A 25,008-nucleotide genomic window follows, 5' to 3' on the forward strand; every position below is an offset into this window, starting at 1 on the left:
TCAACCTCATCACATAACAAGTAGTATCTAGTAATGTCGCTTGCTTTTATAAGGAACACCGAATTATACGTTTTACCGGTGCATCATGCGCATCCAAGTGCATAAAAAGAACCGGATTATATACACGTCCGAATATAAACGTATAAATAATTAATTGTTGGCAAGTTCTCTAATTAGCATTAGCGGATCGTATTTTCTATTCACTGTGACATGTATCTGTTACGCGCTGAAAACATTTCCATAATAAACAAAAATAAAATGCACGATATTAAAACCCAAATTAAACTTTAATTAAAAGTTAACAGCAGTATATATATATATATATACATTTGTTACAATTAGTATGATTTTTGCTTTATATTCGTCTTTATCTCGAATAGTTCAGAAATGCAAAAATCGCGAAAAATTTCTAAGGATAAGGTTGGGAATTAAATTGGTATTTAAATACTTCAATCAAAGTATTGCGCCAGAACGAAATCAGAAATAAATGATGAATTATTTAAGGTAGACACCGGGAGGTCTATTTTACACCTACTTTAAACGATATGTGTTCGTTTTCACGTGAGCGGAATTGTGAGACGCAAGAAAGGGCGTGGTCCCTTCTCTCTGTACATAGGTATCTATATTCTTCTATTTCAGAGCACGAATCGTATCGCGTTCACATGCATGACTATGAATAGCTTTCGGCAATCGATGCGGTATCCATCGCAAATCATTACATACAACAAATCGATGTGTGTTTGACATGTTTATTGTTAACGTATTTATTTATTTATCCATCGTTCTATTAGCAGAACCACATCTAGCAACCGACAATGAAGTTAGGTGATGATTATATATATTGTTACCAATGATCGATAAATTTAGTTATATGATTCTATGAACTCTACGCAGTAGAGATTTTGCGATACCATCGATTCAACTACTCGCAACGAAAATTAGCTTCCTGCAATATCGAAGTTATACTATGCACTCTTGGTCTCATTATATCTGACAATGTTTGAAATATATGTATATTTTTGATTTACAGTTTTTCTGATATTTGTTGCAATATTATATATATGTATATAATATATAAATTTCTTCATATGTGATCTTGCAGAATAAAACATTTCCGAATTAACTAAACGTGCGTATGGTCAACGTAACGTTAAAAAGAGCTCAATATTGCATGATAATTAATATACGCATATTTAAAATTCCATATATAAACTCGCTTGTAATTATCTATGAAATTGTCGTCTATAGCACCGACAGTGTTAATTAATTTCCCGTTTAACCCAGATTTTAATATTGAAATATCTCACATGAAATCTGCTAATGTCAGTGAAAATATACAAGTTTACAAATGTGTATATATAAAATGATGATAATGAAAAAAAATAAAAATATAAAAAAATAAATTTTTGTTTAAAAAATCATAATTTTTCTATTTTATATGAAAATAAATCGCGTTTTAGACAATTAGTGTTTAAGCACGTGCGCTTTATAACAATTTTTTCATATTTAACTTCGACATTGTTGACAAAGCCTAAAAAAAGAGTTTATTAATTTAAGTAATAATGAAAAAACTGAGGAAAACCGCTTCACTAAGAATCAAAAAGATAAACGAAAGAAAATAGCATCGTCTTCATTTGAGTGATGCAGCTGCGTTTTGATGATTGCGAAACGAAACTGTCTGCAAATAGAGAAGGATGCGTTGGATTTACCGCGAGGAAAAATGCGTTCCGCGGGATGGCGTATTTTAATGTCTCGAACAATAACGCCTATCCGCGCAGAGAAATAGAAAAATATATCCTACGAAGTATCAAAGAAAGAACACGAGGATGACAAAAGAGGATCTCGAAGTTGTGCGACATCACTATGAGTGAACACTCTGTGTGAACGCGATGAAAATTATCACGCGCAGCTTGCACGAGAAAAGGATATCATAAAAATGAACAATACGAAAAAAATAATGCATTCGCACGAATGCTTGAACGAGAAAAATTGAAAAATGTAATTTTACTAAGTATTTTTACTATACATGTTACATACAGTTACGCCTGTTTAGTAACTTATTTGCAAACGTTTTCTAATAATTTCTTATTCATTCTGAATTCTTTGAGACAGAAGAAAAATTACAATTATATTAATTCAAATAACGATCATAGCAGAATATATTTGCGAAAATAAATTAAATTTGGGTTAAAATGTTATATTAAACGCGATTTTAAACAACTTTTTTAACTACACTGTTTTTAGGATACATACGTATTGATGAAACTACGTGCTAATGGAAAAAATTGAAGGTAAAATGCAGAGAAATGCTCGAATGCATTATAAATGCATTTCCATTCTGTACCATTAATATTTGCGCTTTTACAAATGCAACCAAAATCGCGCGAGACACATCTTCACAACTTGCTTTACGTATTTACTGGTATATGTTGCGTATCCCCGAGATAACGAGTTTCAGCGAACAAAGTGCTCCGACCACGTCGACTCGCGCTAATAATTTCTGCCGTAAATAAATCCGGTACTCTAACATGTCGTGCGGTCGCTGTCGTTTGTTTGCAAAATTGTCATTACACCAATGTAAACGAAAGATGTTTGCGCACGGCATACGCGCGTGTAATGAGCCTAACGATTTTGGTTGGAAACAAGTTTGTTTTTTTTTATTGTTGATGATTAAATAATTCTACAAATTTATTATTCAAAAAGAGAAAAATATTAAAATATTGAAAATATTAAAAAATTTTGATATATCATTAACAATAATTAAACGGAATTTAAACTAAATAAAATAGCAATATGTATAAATACTTCAATTAATTACTTTGTTGACGGTGATCAAACTAATAAATTAATTTCAATTGTTGATTTTAAAATTTTATAAATAAAGTAAAACTTATTTGTTTATTTATTATTTATACAAATAATTTGTATTTTCTGCAGAAATCATAAACGTTTGTGTACAAATTTATAACAATATAAATGTTTATGTATAAGCTTATACAAAAGTTTAACAATGAAATCTAATCTCTGTTCATATTATAAAATACTGCAGAAGATTTCTACGTGGCTCTGTAAATAAGTTGAGTGAAAATGTTCAAATCCGCTTTTAGAGCTAAATTAGATCGATAAGAAATCGCGAATATCGACCTATACTACATCAGCCACAAGTATACTTTTGGCACTTACAACTGCGATATTGAATGACATATTGTAAAATTAGAAAACCATTGTTTCTACTTACGACCATGCCGATTTACAAGCGAGTGACCACGAGCTGGCCACATTTTCCAATTCCGCGGACGTCAAAGTTTAATGAAGTTTGCCGAATCCCCGGTCACGTACGATTTACAGAAGATCATGGTACCGCATCGCGGTTTTCGGTTTGTCCTTGCAGCCGGTCTGAATCTAAATATGTCGGTTTGTAGACTGCGTTTTTCTATAGAAACGTGTTTATATATGACCGATGCATAGTACAACCCGCGCTGCTGCAGAGATATATTGCCCGAGGATAAAAAGCTCTTTGCTTTGCAGAAACGTTTCCGCAGTATTCCTTCTAGCCTGTCTCCGTTAAAACGATCGCCGTTTGACGATACCATTTGCACAGCTTTCTATCACAAACCAAGGTAAAAATTTTTCATTGTGTCCTATATATTATCGAAATGTCTTACATGGCTCTTTCTATAAATTTCGTAACACTTTTGGTATGGCGCCGTATGTTAAAGATTCCACTATCTTAAATTCTTAACTTTCTCAATATATTCTGAAAATCTGAGTAAAGTATATAAGTATTTGAGATGTTTTTAATTCCACAAAATGTTAAGATTTTCGTAAACATTTTAGCATATTTTTTATAGCTTTTTTCTTTCAATTACCATCGATAAACTTAGCTCCTTTCTAAGTTAAGTTAACGAACGAGAGTTCAAAAAAGAAATAATTCCGCTTTCGCACTAAGTAATGATGAACAACGGTCAGCTTCAATGAATAATAATTATCGTTTGAATTACGTTCGCGTTAAACTCGGAGATTTGATTAAAATCATTTCTTGAAATGTTGAGGAAAATTACGCAAAAAATTTCTGATTAACGTGGTTTGAATTAAAAGCAAGCTGTGAGTATTGTATAACTAGCAATATATAAATATTTAATAATATAATTTATAAACATTAATCAGTGTATTTTTTTTATAATTACAGGAAAATTGTTATTTAGAAGCTATATTTCGACATTGTGTAATTTTCTGTAATAATCGGAATTTCTCCTGTATAAAAAAAAACACGATGACAGAATAATAAATCACTTCAATGTGATAAAATATTCAAATAGTGAATGCTCTCGGATAATGGAGGCTCCACTGTACCTTTCTGCAATGCCTCAGCAACCTACATTTAGGGCAGATTCCGACGATGGAAACGTCGAGTATCTTCTCATTGAATTATACACAATCCTTTTTGTTCCTCTAACACATTGACTGCTAAAACATCTCGGATGTCAGACCAAGAGATAAAACTTGAATAACAAGGATGTTAAAATGGAATTATATATATCGTAAAGATACTTGCGCATATCGTTAAATTTGTGTATACTTTACACACGTCTTAAATAAATTCAAAATAATTGCTTTGTGCTTTATTACAAAAATTGGCATTTATGATTATCACCGAGTTGGTCGTATTTAATAAATACAACCGTCGATGATAATTCGTCGCTCTCGGGCGTGCACGTGTCAGCTGTTTGTCTAACATACCGGTTCGATGCTTGACAATATTCGAAATACAAATTGATCGCATCGAAATCGAACCAGTGTTCCATTATTGAAACTTCCGTCGCTTGACGTAAATAATAAATCGCAATTAATTGCTCCCCTGGCACACAGTGCATTTTTGGATTTGCGAGAGTCTAGGGAAGTAATCTCTCTATTTTTATTGTACCATAAACGCAAATCTATGAACTAGTTCTATAAATATATCTTTCTTTTTTTCTGGTATTTCCCTTGTTTATTGTTACTTTTATTAAATAAGCTTCGACAATTTAATTTTTACACAATTTTTAATAAATATAATTTTTGGAGCAGTTTTATAAACATGTTTTCTTTTTTTGTATGAGTTGAAGTTACATTATCTTTTTGGCTATCTCTCTCCAGGTTACAATAAACAAATGGTAGTTATTAACTTTTGTTATAAATTATTAAATTCTACAAGACTTTGGTAAAATGTAAGCTCAATGTTATTCTATAAATTTTTTCACCTTGTTAATCCTGTCTTATAGATATTTGCGCGCTATACGATTATAAACTTCTATTATTTACATTTTCGCGGAAAAATAGATCACGAAAAAAAGAACTGAAAGTCAATGAACAGACAGAATAAAAAAAAAACAAAAACAAAACACCTCTGGTTATCAAAAATGACAAAGTTACTATTTAATTCCAACTTGTCCGAAACTACGCCGTAACTCGTGGATTTATCCATGAAACTTTTAACCGGACTTACGCCTAAGCAAAGGAAACTGGAACTCGTGCTCATTAATTAACCACGGTCATAAGATAAGTGAAAAACAAATATTTAAACTGAGCAGGTATCTCGCGCGACGATAAGAAACGTATTCACTGGGAATAATAAATAGCTACTTAAAATTCCTTCCAGCTAAAACTGAAGATGAGCAGAGAAGATGTAAATGACATCTGTTGTATGTAACCCCCGTTGCTTAAGATAAATGTCTGTGGATGATATGACTCTGAAAGTTAATCCCCCTATTTGACCTATTTTTCCAGCGTAAGAAGGTTAATACTTTTTATACGTCTTAAAAAATTGTTTTGTATCTATAGTTTTATAACGTATAAAAAATCGTATACTTTTTCATTTATTATACATTACTGTTATATTAGCGATATAATTTAAGTTATTAAACTTATATCGCTGATGGTCATATTGTATATACATAAGTGTCATCACTTATCGTGTACTTATCCTATTGTTCTGTGCTTTACCCTCAACTGGTGCAAGCAGTATTGCAAACTCTGTTGACCAATCGTTCGTATAGAACAGGCCGATTATAGTAAGCGTTGTATTTGGAATCGAGTTTGTTATCCCAATACGTACTTAGTGGGATCAAAGCTTTTAATCGCTTCAGTTCATCAGCTTGGTTGTTATCTCCGTGTATTAGCATCACAATGTTCCAATAATCTTAGGATTTACTTATGTTCATCTTGTTTGATTGAAATATTAACTGTTATCGCTTCATTTAGCGATCGCAATTGATTATAACTGTGTTTCTATCTGTATATAAGTTTTAATATTATTTTTATATATTCTTGAACTTGAATATTCTTATATTTTTCAATATTTACAACATGTAGAAACTCGTGAAATTATTTACTTAAAATTGACAATTTCCTTCAACTATTTCTGCGATAGCATAAGCGTATTATCTCTCTCTTTTTTATTTACCTTCCGTGATTTTCATCGAGTTCCTTTTCCTCGTAACGAAATAAATTCGAGATACATCACGAGAGATCGAGGATTGCGAGGACAGAGTCGAGATAAATCGGCCCGAAAAGTTTTCGACTGAATTTCCCGGAGATACACAGTCGAAGCGAGAGAACCAATCAATGTAATCGACGACGGAACAGTTAAATTGGAATTCCAGCGCACTTTTCCATCAGTTTTTGCCAGTTCTTCGAGTTTTAAATCGCGTGGCAAATATATATTGCTCGGAATTTCGTCGCTGTCATCCGGACAATGAAAGTGCTAACAGACGTATTTCAATAATGCTTTTGTGTAACTCCTAGGAGGTGCACCTCAAAGGAGAAACTATTCTACAACAAGCGTCGTTGCTTACGAACTTCGAAAAGTTTTGCAAAGCCATGCCATACTAATAATTACTTCAGTTTCGACAATGACAGAGAATGCTGTACATGTTCATTGACCACTTCGTTATCGAAACCGTTTGATGTATTGCGATCCGCACTTTATTCTACTTTCTTCCAATATTTTAAACTAAAAAAAAAAAAAATTATTAATTTAATAACAATTTCATACATATATTTCTGACAAATCCCGTTTTACTAAAATTCAGATAAAAAAATCATGCATTTTATAATTCATAAATAGCAGAATATGCGTAACACATATATAACATGAATATTTCCATTTGTGATTTATTCAATATCGGATACATGATGCGTATATATAAATTAATCTACTGTAAAATATTACTATTCTTATAAAAATAAAAAATTTATTTGTAAAATTAAAAACTAAAAATTAATAGAATTAAAAAATAAAAAGTTGTACGAGAAGATGATTACGTTTCCATAGATTCATAATATTTCATATGACGACGATTGTAAAAAACGATTTGTTTTGTCGAAATTTTCTCTTTTTTTGGGATATTTCGAAATAATGCCAAAACACGAAAAAGAGACAGGGAAGAGGAACAGAGAGAGAGAGAGAAAGAAAGAGAGAGAGAGAGAGAGAGAGAGAGAGAGAAAGAGAAAGAAATGTTTCTAGCAATATACGCGCAAATTTTCATCGCGTAACATAGCGCAATAAGATAGAAATGCAGGCGGAAATGATCTCGTTCATGGCGCGCTAATGACTTCAGCATTCTCATCTTTTAGCGTCACGAAAATGATAATGTGTGCGCGCGCAAAGGATGCCGGAATGTTATGAAACAGTTGACTATGTTTATATTTAACCGTTATTATAACCGTGTATGTGTATACGATAAGTACATTTGCATGCATGTAAAAATATATGCAATATCATATTCCATTGTTATATATGTTTCGAAATGAGAGATGAAGAAATAAATTTTTTATAATAGTCAGTACAATAGAAAATACAGCGTACGACATAGTGTAACAAAAATCAGAATAAATTTTCAGAATAATTATCGTATCTTGCAAACACAACACATCAGACAGATAAAATAAGTATGTCCTACTTTCGTACGAACGTAAGCACATTGATTAGAAAGTTCTTGCGAATAAATGTTATCCAAGGAAACTTCTAGCTAAAACCGTCGCTGTAGATTCTGGCACACGTGGAACCTGACGTGGAAAATCCAAGATTACGAAAATCAGGAATTATTAATCGTCAATTACGAGAATCCACAGAAGAAGCAATTACAGCATGTTCTTGTTTCTCACGGACAGAGAACGCGGTAAAGCACAAGATGCATGATAGAGTTTTGATGAAGTTTGATATATTCTGTAAGAAGAAACATGATAACAAAGTTCGACGATTTAGATAGATAGATCGACCGCAAGAACGTCAAAGTTCTTCCTTAGAAAGGAGCGTTCTGATTTTTCAACCAACAGCAAACGCCTGTGTTTCTCGCGGTGACAGCGACTTAATTAAAGTAATTACAAGCGGGATGAACCTGCATCATCGCTATCACCTTAAGATGGAATTGCGCGACAACCTTTTCCGAAGACTAGGAAATTCAAGTTTATCCAAAGGAAGCGTTTCTGAGCTACAGACGACAGAGGTGTTACGAAAGTGGAACTGACTTAATCATGTCAGAAAGTCGAGCTGAGAGAAAACATCTATTTCATGTCTTGATTTACACACACTAAGAAAGAGAACGAATCTATTTTAAATGATCTAAAATCGTATTTTCAACAAATTTTCATATAATTTATGCTCTCTTTACCGGTTGACTTCGTTTTCTTCTTATGACTTGCAGTTTGAATATATCAATTAGCACTAAATTGCGTTTCCACAGTAAATATCAAAAGATATTCAAAAATGCATTATAAGAGACGTGCAAGTCTGTTATACCAATATTTAAATGCAAACGGAAATAGAATAATTGAAATAAGCAATTGTGTGATTCAAATATATATCTTTTCTTTTATCAAATTGATCGAATTATTTCACATTTAGCTTTATTTTTTTTTAAAGTTTACTTTATCGCAAACGTTACGTTTAACAATATTAATATTAATATTTATTTTACAATATTACATTTAATATTATATACGATATACAATATTATATTTATTACATTCAATATACAATATTACTATTTTTTTTTAATTAACAGAAGTGTAATAAGAAAGTTTAATATCAAAAATTAAATTTAGTTCACTGCAATTAAAGTGTACTTTTACAACATCGCACTATAAAAATCATCGCAATATAAAAATAAAACTGATATATTTTTAAAATCTATTGTTGCATTACGTTTATTTTTATGTTTTCGTAAATTTGGAAATAAATCTGCAATTATAATCCAAATGTGTTTAAATTTGTTAAAATACCGATAAATCAAAGTATTATGTTCGATATAAACTTGCTCTTCTCTCTCTTCAAGAAAAACAAAAAAAATATTTTACAAGCGGAGAACTGATTGTAAACTACTGACAAGTTTAGTCTACGCAAGTTGATCCCTTCAATTCCAACTTTCAATGTCCCTGAAAGAACAAAACTCGAGTTGCTTGAAGTTATAAGACAGAGAAAATGTAGCAACAGCCACACAACATTTTCCTATTATAAAACTCAATGTTTATGAAGAGACATGATAAAGTATAACATAATGAACATCATAAAAAATAGTGCACACATGGAAACCAAAACGAAGTATAACATTTTTTAAAATTCATGTAAAATAGCAAACGTTTAATAAGAAAAAAATCACACCACTATAATAATGTAATTTAAAATTAATTATATAAGTACTATTAATGTCTAAAGTTTTCAATTAATAAAAAAATGTGAATAAAAAGGTTTTTTAAAGTTTATATCCATTAACCAACCTTTGTATTCAAAATATGTAATTAAGTGATATAATCTAATTCTACATTATGTTTATTCCCATAAAGACAACAATTAAAATTAAAAATTGCCATAGAAAAGAAAATCACTTTTTCTTTACTTTTTTGTTACATACTCTATACGTGTAATATACAGAAGTAAATAATGCTGAATTTTACTTTTTAGCTTTATGGATTACAAGAACAGCTTTTGCTCTCTTTGAGAAGAAATATGTTCAAAGCTGTCGAAAAAGAAGGATCGTTGAAGAATGCTTTTTTAAACTGAAAATAATCATTATTTTTTCGAACTGTATCAATATCAGAAAGCTTACCATATATTTTTCTATTATTTTAAATGTTATTCTAATATTATAAAACATTATATATATTAATATTCAGAATAAATATATACTAATATTGAATATGTTTTCACAAAGTTATTTGAGTAAATGAAAATATAATTCATTATTTTTGTATTATTATAGGTAGTACATTTTTTACATGTGTAATAAAATGGGAGACATAAAAGATGCATTATCACATTTTCTTTTATGTCTTTCACAACGAGGAAAACATTGTTTGCAAGCGATTATTTCTTTTTTACGGTCATACGCGTTTTCCTGCAACTAGGGAACATTAATTAATGTCAACTCCGGTGATGCTCATGTGCATTTTCAACATGTCGAAGAATAAGCCCACGTACAAGCAAGGCATGCCGGTGCATGCCGTCTGTAATTCCCATTAATCTCGATTAGCCGCTAGATCAAGCATGCATTTCTTTGTTGTGCGCGAGAAAGAAAGAACAAGACAGAAGAAAGGTGAGATTGAAAGTGGTGAAGGATATGCCGAACAAACGGATATTCGACTCGCCGTAGGGAACCCGTGGAAATCCAATTGCGGTCAACGGGATCGGCCGGAAATGTATCGAATGCAGGATCGAAATATCAAACGCCAAGTGGGTTCTCTTTTCTCTTTCATATATTGCTTGTTTTTTTTTTTTGTACTACCGTGTTCTGAACAATTGTAGACGTAAAACTTCCTCTCTTTCAACTTCATATACTTTTTATACGCTGAATTATGATTCGACAATCTTTTCGCGAAAACGAGCGTAGAGAGAGAAAAATCATTTATATTGTCCAGAGTTATCTCATTTTACGTTTACGCAGAGTTAAACTGTTGAATATTGCGTTTCGTATGTGTGTCTATCTCTGTAAAATGTTCGTGTTATTTGTTATAGAATAAGCCAAATATTACACATTATTGCGCGTATCTTTTAATTAAAAAAAATTTTAAATAATGTAAAAATATGAAAATTTTTTAGCTAAAAAACAATATATTTTATATCTCGTTGAATATCGTTTAATTTTTTATTTACAATTAAGAAGTACCACTACTCGCGTTTGTTACCACATATCAAGATACAGTCGGTTGCTTTGCCACAATCAATCTTTAAGGAAGGGAAAAAATTTCGTGATCCAATACATTAAAAGGTCCGAAGAACTCGTGCAGTTCAAAAGGATTTCATTCTCTGCTCTACTTCGCACTTTCAATTTCGACTCACGTTCCGTAGCGAGAATTCCTTTCTTGCCCTTAAAAGACACTTCCGTGCCATTTTCCCATTAATAATCCATTTTACTGTTGTCTGCCACGTCTATCTTCATTCATTTTCTTTATTAACCCCAATGCATGAAAGATACGTGTTTCAAGATTCCACAGATTCAAATTTACTCGATTCCGCTCTGTGTTATTACCGTTTGTGTCGCCTAGTAATTTCGTGTCAATTAACACGATGAGTAGTCAACCTTGCTACTAGCTTCATTCTGTTTGTCGAGAGCTACGATGTGCAAATCTAGAAGACTTAATCACCGCCGCGAGCAAGTTCTAGTAAACTTTGTGGTACGATTATGCATGTCGTGATACAAATATGAAATGCAAGTGTGATTTCATGCTTCCCAAATATAACGAAACTATATTCTGATATGTATTAGCAAAAGTAGTTGTATATAAATATATATATATATATATATATATATATATATATACAAATAACTGTGTAGAAGAAGCAAATCTCGTTGGCTTGTTGTTTGTTGTTCTACGATCAATTCTCTTTTAGCTTTTGTTTTTTAAACTCAAATTATCTTCGTACCATCTTCAGAGGAAGTTTGCAATTGTTCAATAAACAGACTGATAACAAAATAGTTCAGGCGTTTTATTTATTTCGTAAAATGCTTCAGCGAGCAAGAAGTCACGTTTTTCTTTGTGCATTTAAGAGTTTGTCAAGACTTTTCTCTGATATACATATATAATTTTTCGATACACACACTTTATGCGAACACATATTTCTCTTGTCTGCGACTTGCATGGTAGAAAACCTTTGAAGTAACGATGCCTGCAACAATGTTATCTTGGGAATGCTGCAATTCACTCGGCATCTGAGGATCATTAAACTTCACTTTGTAAGATTGTAATTATTTTCCGTCGCGCGACAACGTTTCAACAGGAATTCGCGGCAGTCGATGCGACTGTAAAGTTGCGACAATCTGTTCCACACGAATTACTTTACACTCTACTCGCGATAGTTTCTTTAAAGGTTCCCGATTGTTCGGTGAGCACAATGGCCGTCTGACAAAGCGGCTTTGTGAACGGCATGGTCGGCTCGATATGACTATAAACGGTTATTTCCGCGCGAATTCCTACATGTTCACATGATACCTTAATAAGCAAACGAGGAAATACAAGAGAATCTTCTATAAATATTGAAATAATCTTCTATAAATATTGAAATAATTTTTTTTAATTTAACTTTGAAAGATTGCATAAAAGTGGACGTTTTTGATTCTAGAATAACTTTCGACAAATTTTGTTTCTCTTTCTTTTTTGCTCTCCTGTTCTGAGAAGAATAATCAAGTTTAATTACATCTCATCATGAACTATTCAAGATGGTTTTGCGATTTTTTCGTTAGCTAATATTACTGCCCTCAGTCTCGGAAATTTTTCTCTCTTTTTTTTCTTCATTTTTTCACACAGACCTTTGCATTTTACAAAGGATCCATTTTTATCAGAAAATTTGCAAGGCTTTTCTTTAATCTCTGTGACTTATCGATACAATCCCGACGGTGAAAGATAAGTCGTGATTAGTTATGGTTAGATAAGAAAGTCGAAGCAAGATCCTCCTTTTTAAATCTTTAATTAAATGATGTAATCATTTTCTTTGATCTCTATGCGTCCAAATTAACGCTAAACTTGTTAACTGCGGTGTCACAATATTGTTTATTACCAAGACCTGTAGAATTTTTAAAGTTACATTGCGTATAAAAAACCAACATTTATAATATCATATATGAACTTTTTCAAGTAAACTTGTTATCAAAACCATAATTAAATGTGTGTATTTGTTTTATCACTTTTTACAATATAATTAAATTTTGCTTTTTGTGTGTAAATCACTCTACTCAGATTTAACTATTTAATTAGAAATATATTATCATTGCGGTAATACAATACTAAAATCAAAACTCGCAAACAATACGAACGTTTGTGAAAAGCAACATTTTATACAAAAGTTTTAAGCACTTTCGACTTTGTTACATATTTTCTCTCTCTCTCGCTATTGTTCGCCACGCTTTCGACTTTTATAAAGTTTCAAATACTTCGGTCACTTTTTTTCTGAGAAATATTGTTCAATAAAAGGAGAATCAAATTTGTGCCGAGATGTTTGATATTCTTTATTTCAATTTACTTCGAGATCCCAACCTTTAGAATAACTCTATCGATTTCACTTCAGTATTGTTTTAAAACTTTTTAATCAAAACTAGAAAGAGAAGACAGAAGACAATTAACAATATCGGCTAATAGTAAAATATGTATACGTTAATAAATATTTTGAATTATTGTGATGTTTTATTAAGTTTCTTGTAGAAAGTAAGAAAAACATCCAAAGTGTGACGAAATTTTTGTTTGTACTAACATTACACTTATGACATACATATTTTTGCAAGATACACATACGAATGACAAAGATTGAAATGTTGAGTGAATGCAATCAGTATTTCGATTGCTACTACATGAAAGCGGTCGATGATTGGTAAACTACCTTTAAATCACACATTCATGCGCACTGTCGCGCACAACACACGAGCAATCGTTGTGCCGGCGACAGCAAATTCAACGTTACACGAAGCGAGTAATTTGATATTGTAACGCTGGATAACTATGCCACACGTATTTTATCCGACGGCGACGGCTGGAAATTTCCATACCAATTAGCAAACCCGCGTATCATAATCCGCAAATAGTAAACAGCTGCATTTGCAGCAAATCAGATGAGTGCCGCGCCTTAATCATTTTGCGTGTTTGCATTCAGTGAATTTGTATTTATAACTTTGTCTCAACAAACTCTCACTCTCTCTCTCTCTCTCTCTCTCTAAATTAACCCTTCAGTGCCAGACATAAATAATGACCTACTAGTTGTCCAGACTGTGAGATCCACGCGATTTTAAGTTCAAATATCTCTGCAAAAAGTTAATATTTTTTCAATTTCTTTTTTTGAATTGAAAGATTAAACGATTTTGCGTTGATCAAAAGAAACGGATTGAAAAAAATCTCTAGCAGTTTCAAAGAAACATTACTGCGCGCCATGACCTAATAAATCGCTATAAGTGTACAATATATTTTGATAAAATTATAGAAAAAAACAACAATTTTTTAATATATTAAAAGTGCACAAACTAAAAAAAAATGTACTTGCTTTTCGAAACAAAAGTCTTGTCCGGACTTGGTCTCTGAGATCTTTTTTGAACTTCAAAATTCAAACTTCGCAAAGCTATTAAACAAAGAACGCTGTCAACGACTTCTACCATTGCCCAAGGCCCTAAAGTTTTTTTCATGGCCTTCAGATGTCGCGCTAAATTAATATCTAGTAGAACACACCGGTTTAAAACTTTTGGGTGAGTCTCTCGGAGACCCATATCTGGCACTGAAGGGTTAAAATTTGATTTTAATAGGTATGCATTGCGCTTATGCTGGTAATAATTCTTCAGGAAAAAACGCGGTGAGGAAATTTATATTTCTGTTACAAAGAGAGAAATAACAGTCCAATTACGTCATGTCCAAAATCTCTAAAATATCCACTTGCAGAGATATCAACTATTTACCAAAGTACGATGTGTTCGTGATAAGTTTCATGCAAGACTTGCTATTTCTCGCGTATTCTGTATCACTCTTTTTACAATCCGCCTGCATGACCTATTTTATAACTTAATTTAATTTAGTTCACCTCTGATGTAATGCACGCATCACAGCGCAGCGTTAACGAATTAATTTACTGCAACTGAGATAAGCTGCGAATGCGTCACGCAAGCGTAATCTCTGCCAAACATAGAGAGATCTATCCGCATACGTGCAGAAACCACTTGCGCGTTTGCACTCTACTTCGGACACGTGATTATTATAACTAAAGACTGCATGTGCTGGAGTCACGAAACTACATAACGTTCGTGCACTGTGAAATTAATTTGTTTGCTCATATGTGAGTTAATGATGCGTATATACGGTAATATCTATTCAAAATAGATGTATATGCTTCTAGGCATTGCGTGCCGTCTCGCAATTATCTGGCGAATGTACTTTACTATCAAACAGCTAAACAAATGTTTCATTTCACCAGCTTGAATAGATTATGATAATATACTTTTGTTATTACAGTTGTAACATGCATAAGCGAGCGATTATTGTCTCCACTATTGACACGTTTATGCAATAAATTTCAGTTATTAGAAACACATTACATATATAATTGCCGGTAATAATCACGAATATAGTGATTGTGTGTATTAAACTGTTAGTATGGGATAAATACAGTATGGGATAAATAATAATTATCTCTTCTTCTAAATAAATTAACAGGACTACTTTATCGGTAACAAGAATATTATCGAAATAAATTGTAACAAATAGCAAAAAGTTTTTAATTTAATATAATTATCATTTAATATAATTATCAGAGTCAGTACTACGTCAAAAAATTAGGGTAAAAAACCCAATTACTGTCACCTGTCCAATTACTGTCATCCCAAGCTATTTTATTTAAAATATTAAATAAATCCTAAAAAGTTATGCATAAAAACAATCTAACATAGAATTTTAAGTGCAATTAATATAATAAAAAATTCAGCACTCAACATTCTTGTCTCATTTCTTTCATTTTAGGGGGTGACAGTAATAGCTCTCGCATCGTTCTTTTTTAATTATTAAATTTATAAATAAAAATAGAGATTTTGAGAAGCAATATTATTTTTTTTCTTATATTAGAGACATTGAATAATACCAGATAAGAAGAAAAACACATGTTTTTGATAAATAAATAGTAAAAACAATTCGCTAACGCCAGAGTTTATTATTCAGGTGACAGTAATTGGGTCTTTTACCCCACATGTATGAAAACGTTACATTAACGTTAATTTAACAAAGATAGGTGCCTATACCATAATTTAGACATTAGTTCTGATGACATTATTCGTAACACAGAAACGTACCTATAATGTATATTGGAGAAGACATATCAAGCGTTATAAATTTAACTGGTTGGCGTTTTATCGTCGGTGAAAATTTATTGAAGAATATTTCGTAAGGCCAAAAATAAATCAGTAAACGTAGATACTTTCTGAATTTACGGCGTAAAATATTTTGCCACGAGCGATTATAGAAATAATTTTGCGCAATAACTTCAGCTCCCGTCTAAACTTTTTGTGCATATACTCGTAATTAAAGTTTAGTTATATTGCAGACCAAATACACTATTGATCTTCAATTCTCAATTTTGCGGACGGGGAGATTCTCTATAACATACACGGTATGTATACCTATGCGCTTTCAGTTCATACACGTTTAAGCCATGTCTACACGTGTATGTGCATATGTAACATACGGAAGGATTAGCTACAAAAGACTACGCAAATTAATAGTGAGTGCTAGGTGATCGGTCGTGGTTGTTGAACGTGCTCTGACACAAACAACTCAATTAACTTTGCAACGTAATAAAAAGGTGCAATGCTTTACGATCAACAAGACACACTGTCCACTAGATAAGGTAAATTTACTTTACGCGTTAATTTATTGTAATTCGCTTAACTACAATCGACGCGTTGCGCTGCGACAAACGCTGCAAGATTTTTCGCTGTTTAAATCACATTTGTTATTAAACAGAAAGAGATAAAATTTTATGTATTATATATATACGCTTTAATTAATAAACGGTACGTTTTAATTAATTAATTTTAAATATCACAAGAAAAAATCAAATATTGTTATATACACCAAAACTTTTCTTGTTATAACTGAAAACCCCATTTTTTCCTGCATAAAACTCGATTTTTTTCTGTATAAAACATCATGTCAACTAAAAGTGAGTTAGAAGGACATTAGCTTCCTGCAGTGATGTCCAGCTGAGAGCATCGTTCGCTTTCGTGTACGAAAGTTCTTCAAACAAAAGGCAACCGTGTTGCGGCCCATTTTATGTTATCGATCCGCAAGTTTCCGCAAGCGTCGAGTTACAACATTTCCATCACCGTCCAACAATGTTGTCCGCGCATTCGTAAACGTTTATCGTCAAGCAATTCTCTGTGGCGCGAAACTTCGCGACATGCGTACGTGCTCGTATAGGCGCGCATTGTTGTAAAAGTAAAGTAACGCGAAACGTAGTAATTAACACGAATGTGAATCAGTTTGATTGCTGTAATTAAGCAGTATATTGTATGTCGCAAAGATTGACATACTCAGAAAGTTACACGAATTATTACCGATGTCAGAAACACGTGTGTACGAATCGCAAGTATATCAACGGCTCGATCGCAAATTTCCACGCACTGCAAAACCGATGTATGTATATAAATACGTCGCGATCACGTCGTGTTGAATCTCTGCGATGTAGTAATAATAGAAATCGCGTTACTACGCACGGATTGTTTTTCATTTAAATAACATATATGATTTATGCGAATAAAAGATTGTTGCAGATTTGTGCTTTATAATATTACTTGCTTTTAAAAATCTATTCTAGTCATCAACATTTATTTATGTGCCTTTAAATATATAGTGTGCTACACAAGTATATAATTATACAAGAATTTTTATTACAAGATTAATTTTGTTTGTTCTTTCTATCGACAAAGCTCTAATAGCTGAATTTCGAACACCTACTGCACAACTTTCAGGCGCAGCGCAACGGCGTATGCAGCATCAAAGAGTACCGTCTAATTAATATGCATTCGATTTACCGACGGTTCTCGTTTTTTTTCGCATAAACATTTCATCATGCACAGCTGTCTTTGAAAGGCTTTTTTCGAACTTTGCTTCAAACATTCCTCCATTTTCCTTGATTTTATTCTTTGCAAATAAAACACGAGTTTTTAACTTAACGTGTTATAGTTTCAAGTATAGATTTAAACGCTTATTACCTTTGAAAATCATCACGAAAATTTTCCATTATTCATATCGCGCGATCACGATTAATCTACAGTACGATATTGACGACTTCGATAACACATTTTTCCATCATATTTCTCGGTTATTCAGATGAATGAATAAAAACGTACTTATTGAATATCAAAGTTGCAAAGATCGTTTTTTTATTTAACGATTTTCTTATATTTAAAAACAACACAAGAAGCAAACATTGACAGATAATAAAAAAGTAGAACTAAGTTTACTCTAAGCTTTTAAAATATTGTAGAGTCACACAAGTTGCGGCCGTAATATTTTCCAGATACAATCTCGTCGTACGAGGCATAAAGTGGGCGAACAGGGGAAAATAAAGTATAACGATGCATCGACGAGACGCCGTCGTATTTAATATCTCATTTGCCTTTGACACAGATCGATAAAGTCCGCGATTTCACCGAAGATGACACGAATGTTACGGCAATATTGCGAGATTCCGCGATTAATGTCTTCGTGATCCAAAATTCATGTGTAATATTCCCGAATGAATATTGAAATGTGTGATTTCTTCCGTTTTGTTGTGTCTATTTGCATCTCGGAAGCAGAAACCAATAAGTCTTTTTTTATTGGAAATAACACAACTTGTCCGTGTTTTGCTATTTTCGATTTTTATTGTTTTGATTTTTGCCTTCGATTTTAAACCACTACAACGGCGGAATATATTTTTCCGTGTCACTAGTGTGACAATATATTTCAATAAAAAAAAGCAAAAATATTATTTATTTGTTTTTCAATTTCAAAATAACATCCGTAGATTTTCTATTGCGTTTTTACTGGTTTTATCAAGAAGTCGATGACGTAACTATGTTTGGACGAACGTTCTTAAGCTAATGTGAAAATTTTACGAGGATTATCGGGTTTAAGCTTTCTTCTGGCAATCTTTATTGCATCAAGTGGTCGGAAAAAATAAAGTAAAAAAAGACGAAATAGTATATTTATATCGAGTAGCGTAATATATTTGTTGTTTTTTGTTAGTTATTTAAAACACGAGTCAAAAATAAATAAAAAACGTTAAAGAAGAGAGAGAGAAAGAGAGAGACATAATGTGATATAGTTTCCTTTTCTATTTCCTGAAGATAGTGGAAAATTCGGATGAAATCAATATATAATCTCCAATTGCAATTCGCTAGAACGATTTCACACACATGGTGCGCCCTAGTATTATATTCTGTCCTTGAGGTTTCCATTTCAAGCTTTCACATCGAGCGAATTACGTTAGACAAACCCGAAACAAAAACGTCACGCGCGCGATTGGTAAGATACAATTTCGCAATACTCTAGCAACTACAATAAGAAAGTTTAGTCATGCAACATCGTTTCGACTGACTTCCCTTGTGACATCGGAGATTGCTGGAGTATATACATATATACATACGCGTAACAGTGATGTATCACTTCAATGAGAGTAAATAGCGGTAACACTTCGACCGCGTTCCGAATTAAATTCACTATCAGTATTGAACATACAATTACATGTTACATAAATCATAGATTTTCATTATTGACAATAAACGGAACGCAATCTTTATAGCACGCGTCAACGTTCAAGATTTAACAATAAATCTGTGAACTTGAAATATTACACAAATAATAAGAAAAATTATCCAATAACCGGTCAATGCCGGTTCGAAATTTCGCGACAGTTCATTGATTACAACAAATTTAACACGTATGTTTCGATCTTAGTTTGAAGTCGAAAACAACCAATTCTTGAAATATTACCTCAATATAGTCTAATAAATAAATTATAGTTTGGTTATTAAAATCTTTGTTATTATATATTTCGAGCGACAAACTTTTTTATCTATTAACAACTTAAAAACCAAACAAAAAATGTGTTTCGAGAATTGAATTATACACGTGTATTTTACTTGTTTTACCTGTTTTTAGTTCATAGTAAGAAGCATCATAAAAGCTGTGGATGCATAATCGTAAAACGTATAGAGCTTTCAGACGAAACGAGTACTAAAATTTGACGCAAGTTTGATCGTACAAGACCTGTCCTACAGGTTTTATTCTCGCACGTATATGTACGTACATTTACTTTTACACATACTACATGAATAAATTTCTGTGTTAAGACATATATATATACATATACATATACGCATTTTTACGAGCGAGACAATATCTTGTAACAAAATCAAAATACATTAAATTGTTTCAGAGATTTTTATGTCAACATGATAGTCTACATAAAAAGTATTATCTCTTAAATAATGTCGAAATATTGTATAAAAAGCAAATAATCATGCAAGCAAGTCAAAAAGATGTTACTTGTCAAACGTCGAACGATTGTAACGCGATCAGCAATATCCGTGTTGAACGTCCGTACATAACACTCGTGATAAGAACACAGCACTATTAATAATATATATGACAATTCGAGCTGTTTAGCGTACGTCCGATTTATTTTTGACTAAGTAAACACCAACACTTTAACTAAGTAAAAAAAAACATCAAAATCATGGTGCGAACAATCTACGACAAATGTGGCGCGAGTTGGCGCGAGTCACGAGTCGCGATTGCAGTGATTAACATGGCGGACGCGCATGCGCACAATGTTCGATCACGTTTTATTGTACAGGCTGTATTCGAGATTCATTTTACCAGTATGAAAATCTATAGTGTCATAAACTATGTTTGTTTTCTATAAATTTATATTTTTAAAGATTCTATTTATTGATTGATATTGTTTTTTTTCTTTCTGGTTTATATTTAAAGCTGATATATTTAAAATTTCATAAACACACACAATAAATATTTAATATAAATTTTTCTCTCACAGATAATTTTAGATAAAGTATATATTTCTGTGTAACAATGATTTAATTTTATTATAATATACATTTAGAGATATATATAGCAATTGTAAATTGTATTGCGCTTTCAAAACATGTAACATAATAGGAATTTGAATAAATCTAATCGAATGTTAATTGTCATGAAATAACAATTCCATGTATTAGGTCAAGCTCGTAAGCGTACGAAATTCCTAGCAAATGATAAATTCTTCGAGTGCACTAGGGTTACGGTAACTATTCGGGCGACATTACACAGACGGAATGTAAGACGTAATTGAACCGACAATAGTTACCATACCAAAGAGAAATTAGACAGATTCCAGATACTTTTTTTCCAAATATATTATGTAAGTTGTAAATATAAATATTTGAAGTCTTTCTTTCGAATACTTTACGAATGGATAGGATGTAAAAATTGAAAAAGAGATTTAAGAAAATACACGTGCGTAAAAAGACATAGCGCGCTTGTTTTATTTTGTTTTCGTTAAAAACATTATCTATGTGTGATTGAAGTTATACAATTATACACGCATAAATGTACATATAAATACACATTGATATTTGAAATTGCAGAATTACTACATTATTTCGTACAATAATTAATAATATCAAGTGCATAATACCGATTATTTCACAGATTACTATAATCTCTTCCAATAAGTAGAAAATATTCTAACTAGTTTTACTTAGTGCAATCAATTTGTGGACGTGATAGTGAAAAATCTTATGTGTAAAATACAGCATGTGAAAAAGTACATTTATTACGTATACTCTAAAAAGGTACAGTCTCTCTCTAAAATTTATCTATTATATGCATTTTTATCAAATAAACTTGAGCACTCTGCAAATGCTTGTGCATCATTGGGCAGAAACTTTGTTTTGTTTAACAATGTTTTTTATCGAGATAAAAAAGATGTGTATTTATCTTAAATGTTTAACTAACGTGAAAATTTGATATTATAGTAAATGGTACATATATAATTATGTTCTATACATCCTTATGGAGTTTGTAGCTTGTTTTAAACATATAATACAATATTACATCATATTATGATGTTATATTATAATATATATTTTTATAGTTTCTGGCAACTAAAATAAATAGTTATATACTGTAACTTGTGTCCTACATATTATAAACATACTACTTGTTTTATAAAAAAAATATTAGAAAATGCTTATTTCTGAGTTTTCTTGAACGCACATTCGTTAGAAACAGATTAAAATTATTACAAAAGTAAAATACAATCGAAGATAAAAAGGAATGTTGATGTCCGCGCAATATACGTGCAAAAAAGTGCACGTAAGCTGTCACTGTATTTTTACTTCTTTTTTATACTGTCATATTTTTATATCACTGTCATTCGTATTCCTTATCAGGAATATATAAACTATCATATTTGTTTTATCTAACTGTGTTGTCAAAGTGTTAGTGTTTCTTAAAAACATGAATTAAAATTAAATTTGTTGTCTATTTATCAATTTATCTTTTCTGTTTTTTGTGTCGATTTAAGAATATTCGGTTATAATCAGCGTGTTGAGCCTGGCACTAGGATTTTGAATTCCTAGTAATGGTTTGCACAACACGCTGTCCCCAATATGCTTCCAAATTGAATGGTTTAAAATCTGTAAAATAAAATACAATGTATATATCTTTACAAGAAAATTATCACTTTCTAAAACAGATTTTCTTAAATAAGACATTTAAAATAACTTGTTTCAGAAAAAAAAGCTGAACAAAAACAACCCAAAGATTCAGGATTAAGATTATCAATATAATCCTAAAAAATAAGAAACAAATCACTTACTTTTTAAATGTGGATTTGGCTCATGTTCTTGATAATATGTAACTGTTGCTCCATTTTTATGATTCGAGGAATTACTGTGTGATTGACTATGAGACATATCTAGTTCTCTAGATACAGAATTCCAGGCTAAAAATTGAAATAGGATATACAATTCTTCTAGAAACACATAACTTTACACTTTAATTTGAAGAAAATTATGAATATATTTGATACTCACAGTCTAAAATATACTTGATCAACTCACAATGTTGCGTTACTGCTTCTGATTGATGTTTTGAAGGTATTGAGGAAGGTTTCTTCCCATTCATCGTTGTCATAGTTGTCTGTGATCTACTGCTGTAAACAGTACAGTTGTGATAAAGACATCAATTACAAATATAAAATTCTCTTATCTAGAATATTTAAGAGAAAATATAAACTTAACTTTTTCTCACTCTAACCTTAACCTTCTATCTCTAATCCTAACCCTTTTATACTAACCTAAATCAAACCTACCTATGAAAGAACTCTTATTTTTCTTATTTTTCTCAGATGATCAAGTATGGAAAAAAAGCTTCAATTAAAAAATGAAAATTTTGTGATTTTGTGATTAAAAGAACACCTAACAAGAAAAGAATAAAATGAGGATATTTATATGTGACTACGTAAGTAATCTTCAATTGTTGTCAAGTTACTAATTTTACATATATATGCACACACATATAAAGACAGACTATAAAAATCCATTTCTCAAAACAGCGTCTCGAACAAAACTCATATTTTACGATAGCATATATATAATTTGATAATTCTGTCTCTCGTAATAGTATTGTCAATACAAGCATAAAATAAAACTCGTAAAAACGCACACAACACAACAACTGGACTCTTTGTGATAAGTAAACCTCGTTTTGATAAACCATGTATTTATTCATAAATAGAGTCGTTTATAAGGCAACTTATATTAGACATTACGTCGAACATGCAACCCGCCAATAATTAGCCATGACACGATTTCCACATGCAATACTTTTTAGATATATATACCGCACGTGCTAAGAGAATTGATATTTACACAGGCGTTATCTTGTGAGCGCGTTCTCGGGAAACAGAACGGATATAAATAGTTCGATTCATTCTGGACGAAGAAATTCTTTGGGAGCGATTTTCTTCAAATTCCAAGGATTCTCGAACGTGAAACAATACAGAGTGCACAATGACGAACGGGGGTGAGTAAACGTTAACGCGGGGAAAATGGCGGCAGGAAAGCGCGGGCGCTTTTCCGGTTTCGTTTCAATGAACAGCTATCTGTCCAACGCGAGAATCTCTTCCGTACGCTTTCATGCGTACGTTGTTTGATCCAGATCTAGGAAAATACGCGGTAATGCCAATGATAACGGAGATAACGACTATGACTAACACACACGATCACGCAAAGGCGCGTGCACGACACGCGTAAAGAATGTCGCATCAGGTTTCAATAAATACCTCATTTTCTCGCCTAGCTCCGTTGTGATCTCACGACGACGTTGCGATTCCATCTGTCTTCGCGGATAACGATGACCGCTGGGATACACAGCTGCCTCAACGGAGCCGCGGGATACGAGTGGCAGTTGCGAAGCCAGTTCCGCTGACTACGAGACAACGTGGTTTAGCGTGTGACACAAGAGTGTTCGTGCTTGCTTACCCTCCTCAAAACGACAACTGTCAACAATCGGAAGACACAAACTCGAAACTAGGAACAGAGAGAAGTCTGAGAGCGACCATAAGAGAATGTGTAATCACTTTTCCGCCCCGTAAACTAGCGCACGTCCACGGGTGGTACACATTGGAACTACGCAGCCAGTCCACGAGCGACATGTCGGTACGCTATGTCCACAGCGTGCGGTTCTATTCCGTGCTATGTGCACGAGTTTAAATGGTCACATTCTTTAAGTGTGTGAGTATATTCGAGAGCGTGAATTTGATTTACTTCAAGAATTAAAATAGCCGATTTGTGAAATCAGAAAGGAGAACAGGAAGGAATGGAAAATATACAAATTTGCAACTTCCCACACAACATACACGTAATTGTCAACAAAGGAATATTTTTAAGCGAGCAGCATCAGAATTCGTAGAGTGTACTCAGGTACCATCTCCTTTATCATCATTTGCTGCTATTTGCTTTT

The 25,008-nt window shown here is 32.2% G+C and overlaps 1 protein-coding gene across 5 annotated transcripts; it reads right to left on the reverse strand.

Moving 5' to 3' along the window:
- Positions 1-21,500: 21,500 nt before the first annotated feature.
- Positions 21,501-24,607, reverse strand: LOC109860873 (mapk-regulated corepressor-interacting protein 1-like). 5 transcript variants are annotated; one of them, XM_020440269.1, is made up of 4 exons: positions 24,329-24,607; positions 23,079-23,194; positions 22,862-22,987; positions 21,501-22,679 (listed from the first exon to the last, which is right to left on the reverse strand). In XM_020440269.1, exons 1-4 carry the CDS (start codon positions 24,379-24,381, stop codon positions 22,603-22,605), a joined length of 372 nt encoding a protein of 123 aa, XP_020295858.1. In that variant the 5' UTR covers positions 24,382-24,607; the 3' UTR covers positions 21,501-22,602. The 5 variants fall into 5 exon arrangements, with proteins under 5 accessions (XP_020295858.1, XP_020295857.1, XP_020295859.1 ...); XM_020440268.1 differs by having other exon boundaries at positions 23,079-23,197; positions 24,329-24,600; XM_020440270.1 differs by lacking the exon at positions 24,329-24,607 and adding an exon at positions 23,916-24,166 and having other exon boundaries at positions 23,106-23,197.
- Between the last annotated feature and the right edge of the window lie 401 nt (positions 24,608-25,008).

This window comes from Pseudomyrmex gracilis, unplaced genomic scaffold, assembly GCF_002006095.1.
Source record: "Pseudomyrmex gracilis isolate BER0280 unplaced genomic scaffold, ASM200609v1 scaffold_492, whole genome shotgun sequence".
NCBI lineage: Eukaryota > Metazoa > Arthropoda > Insecta > Hymenoptera > Formicidae > Pseudomyrmex > Pseudomyrmex gracilis.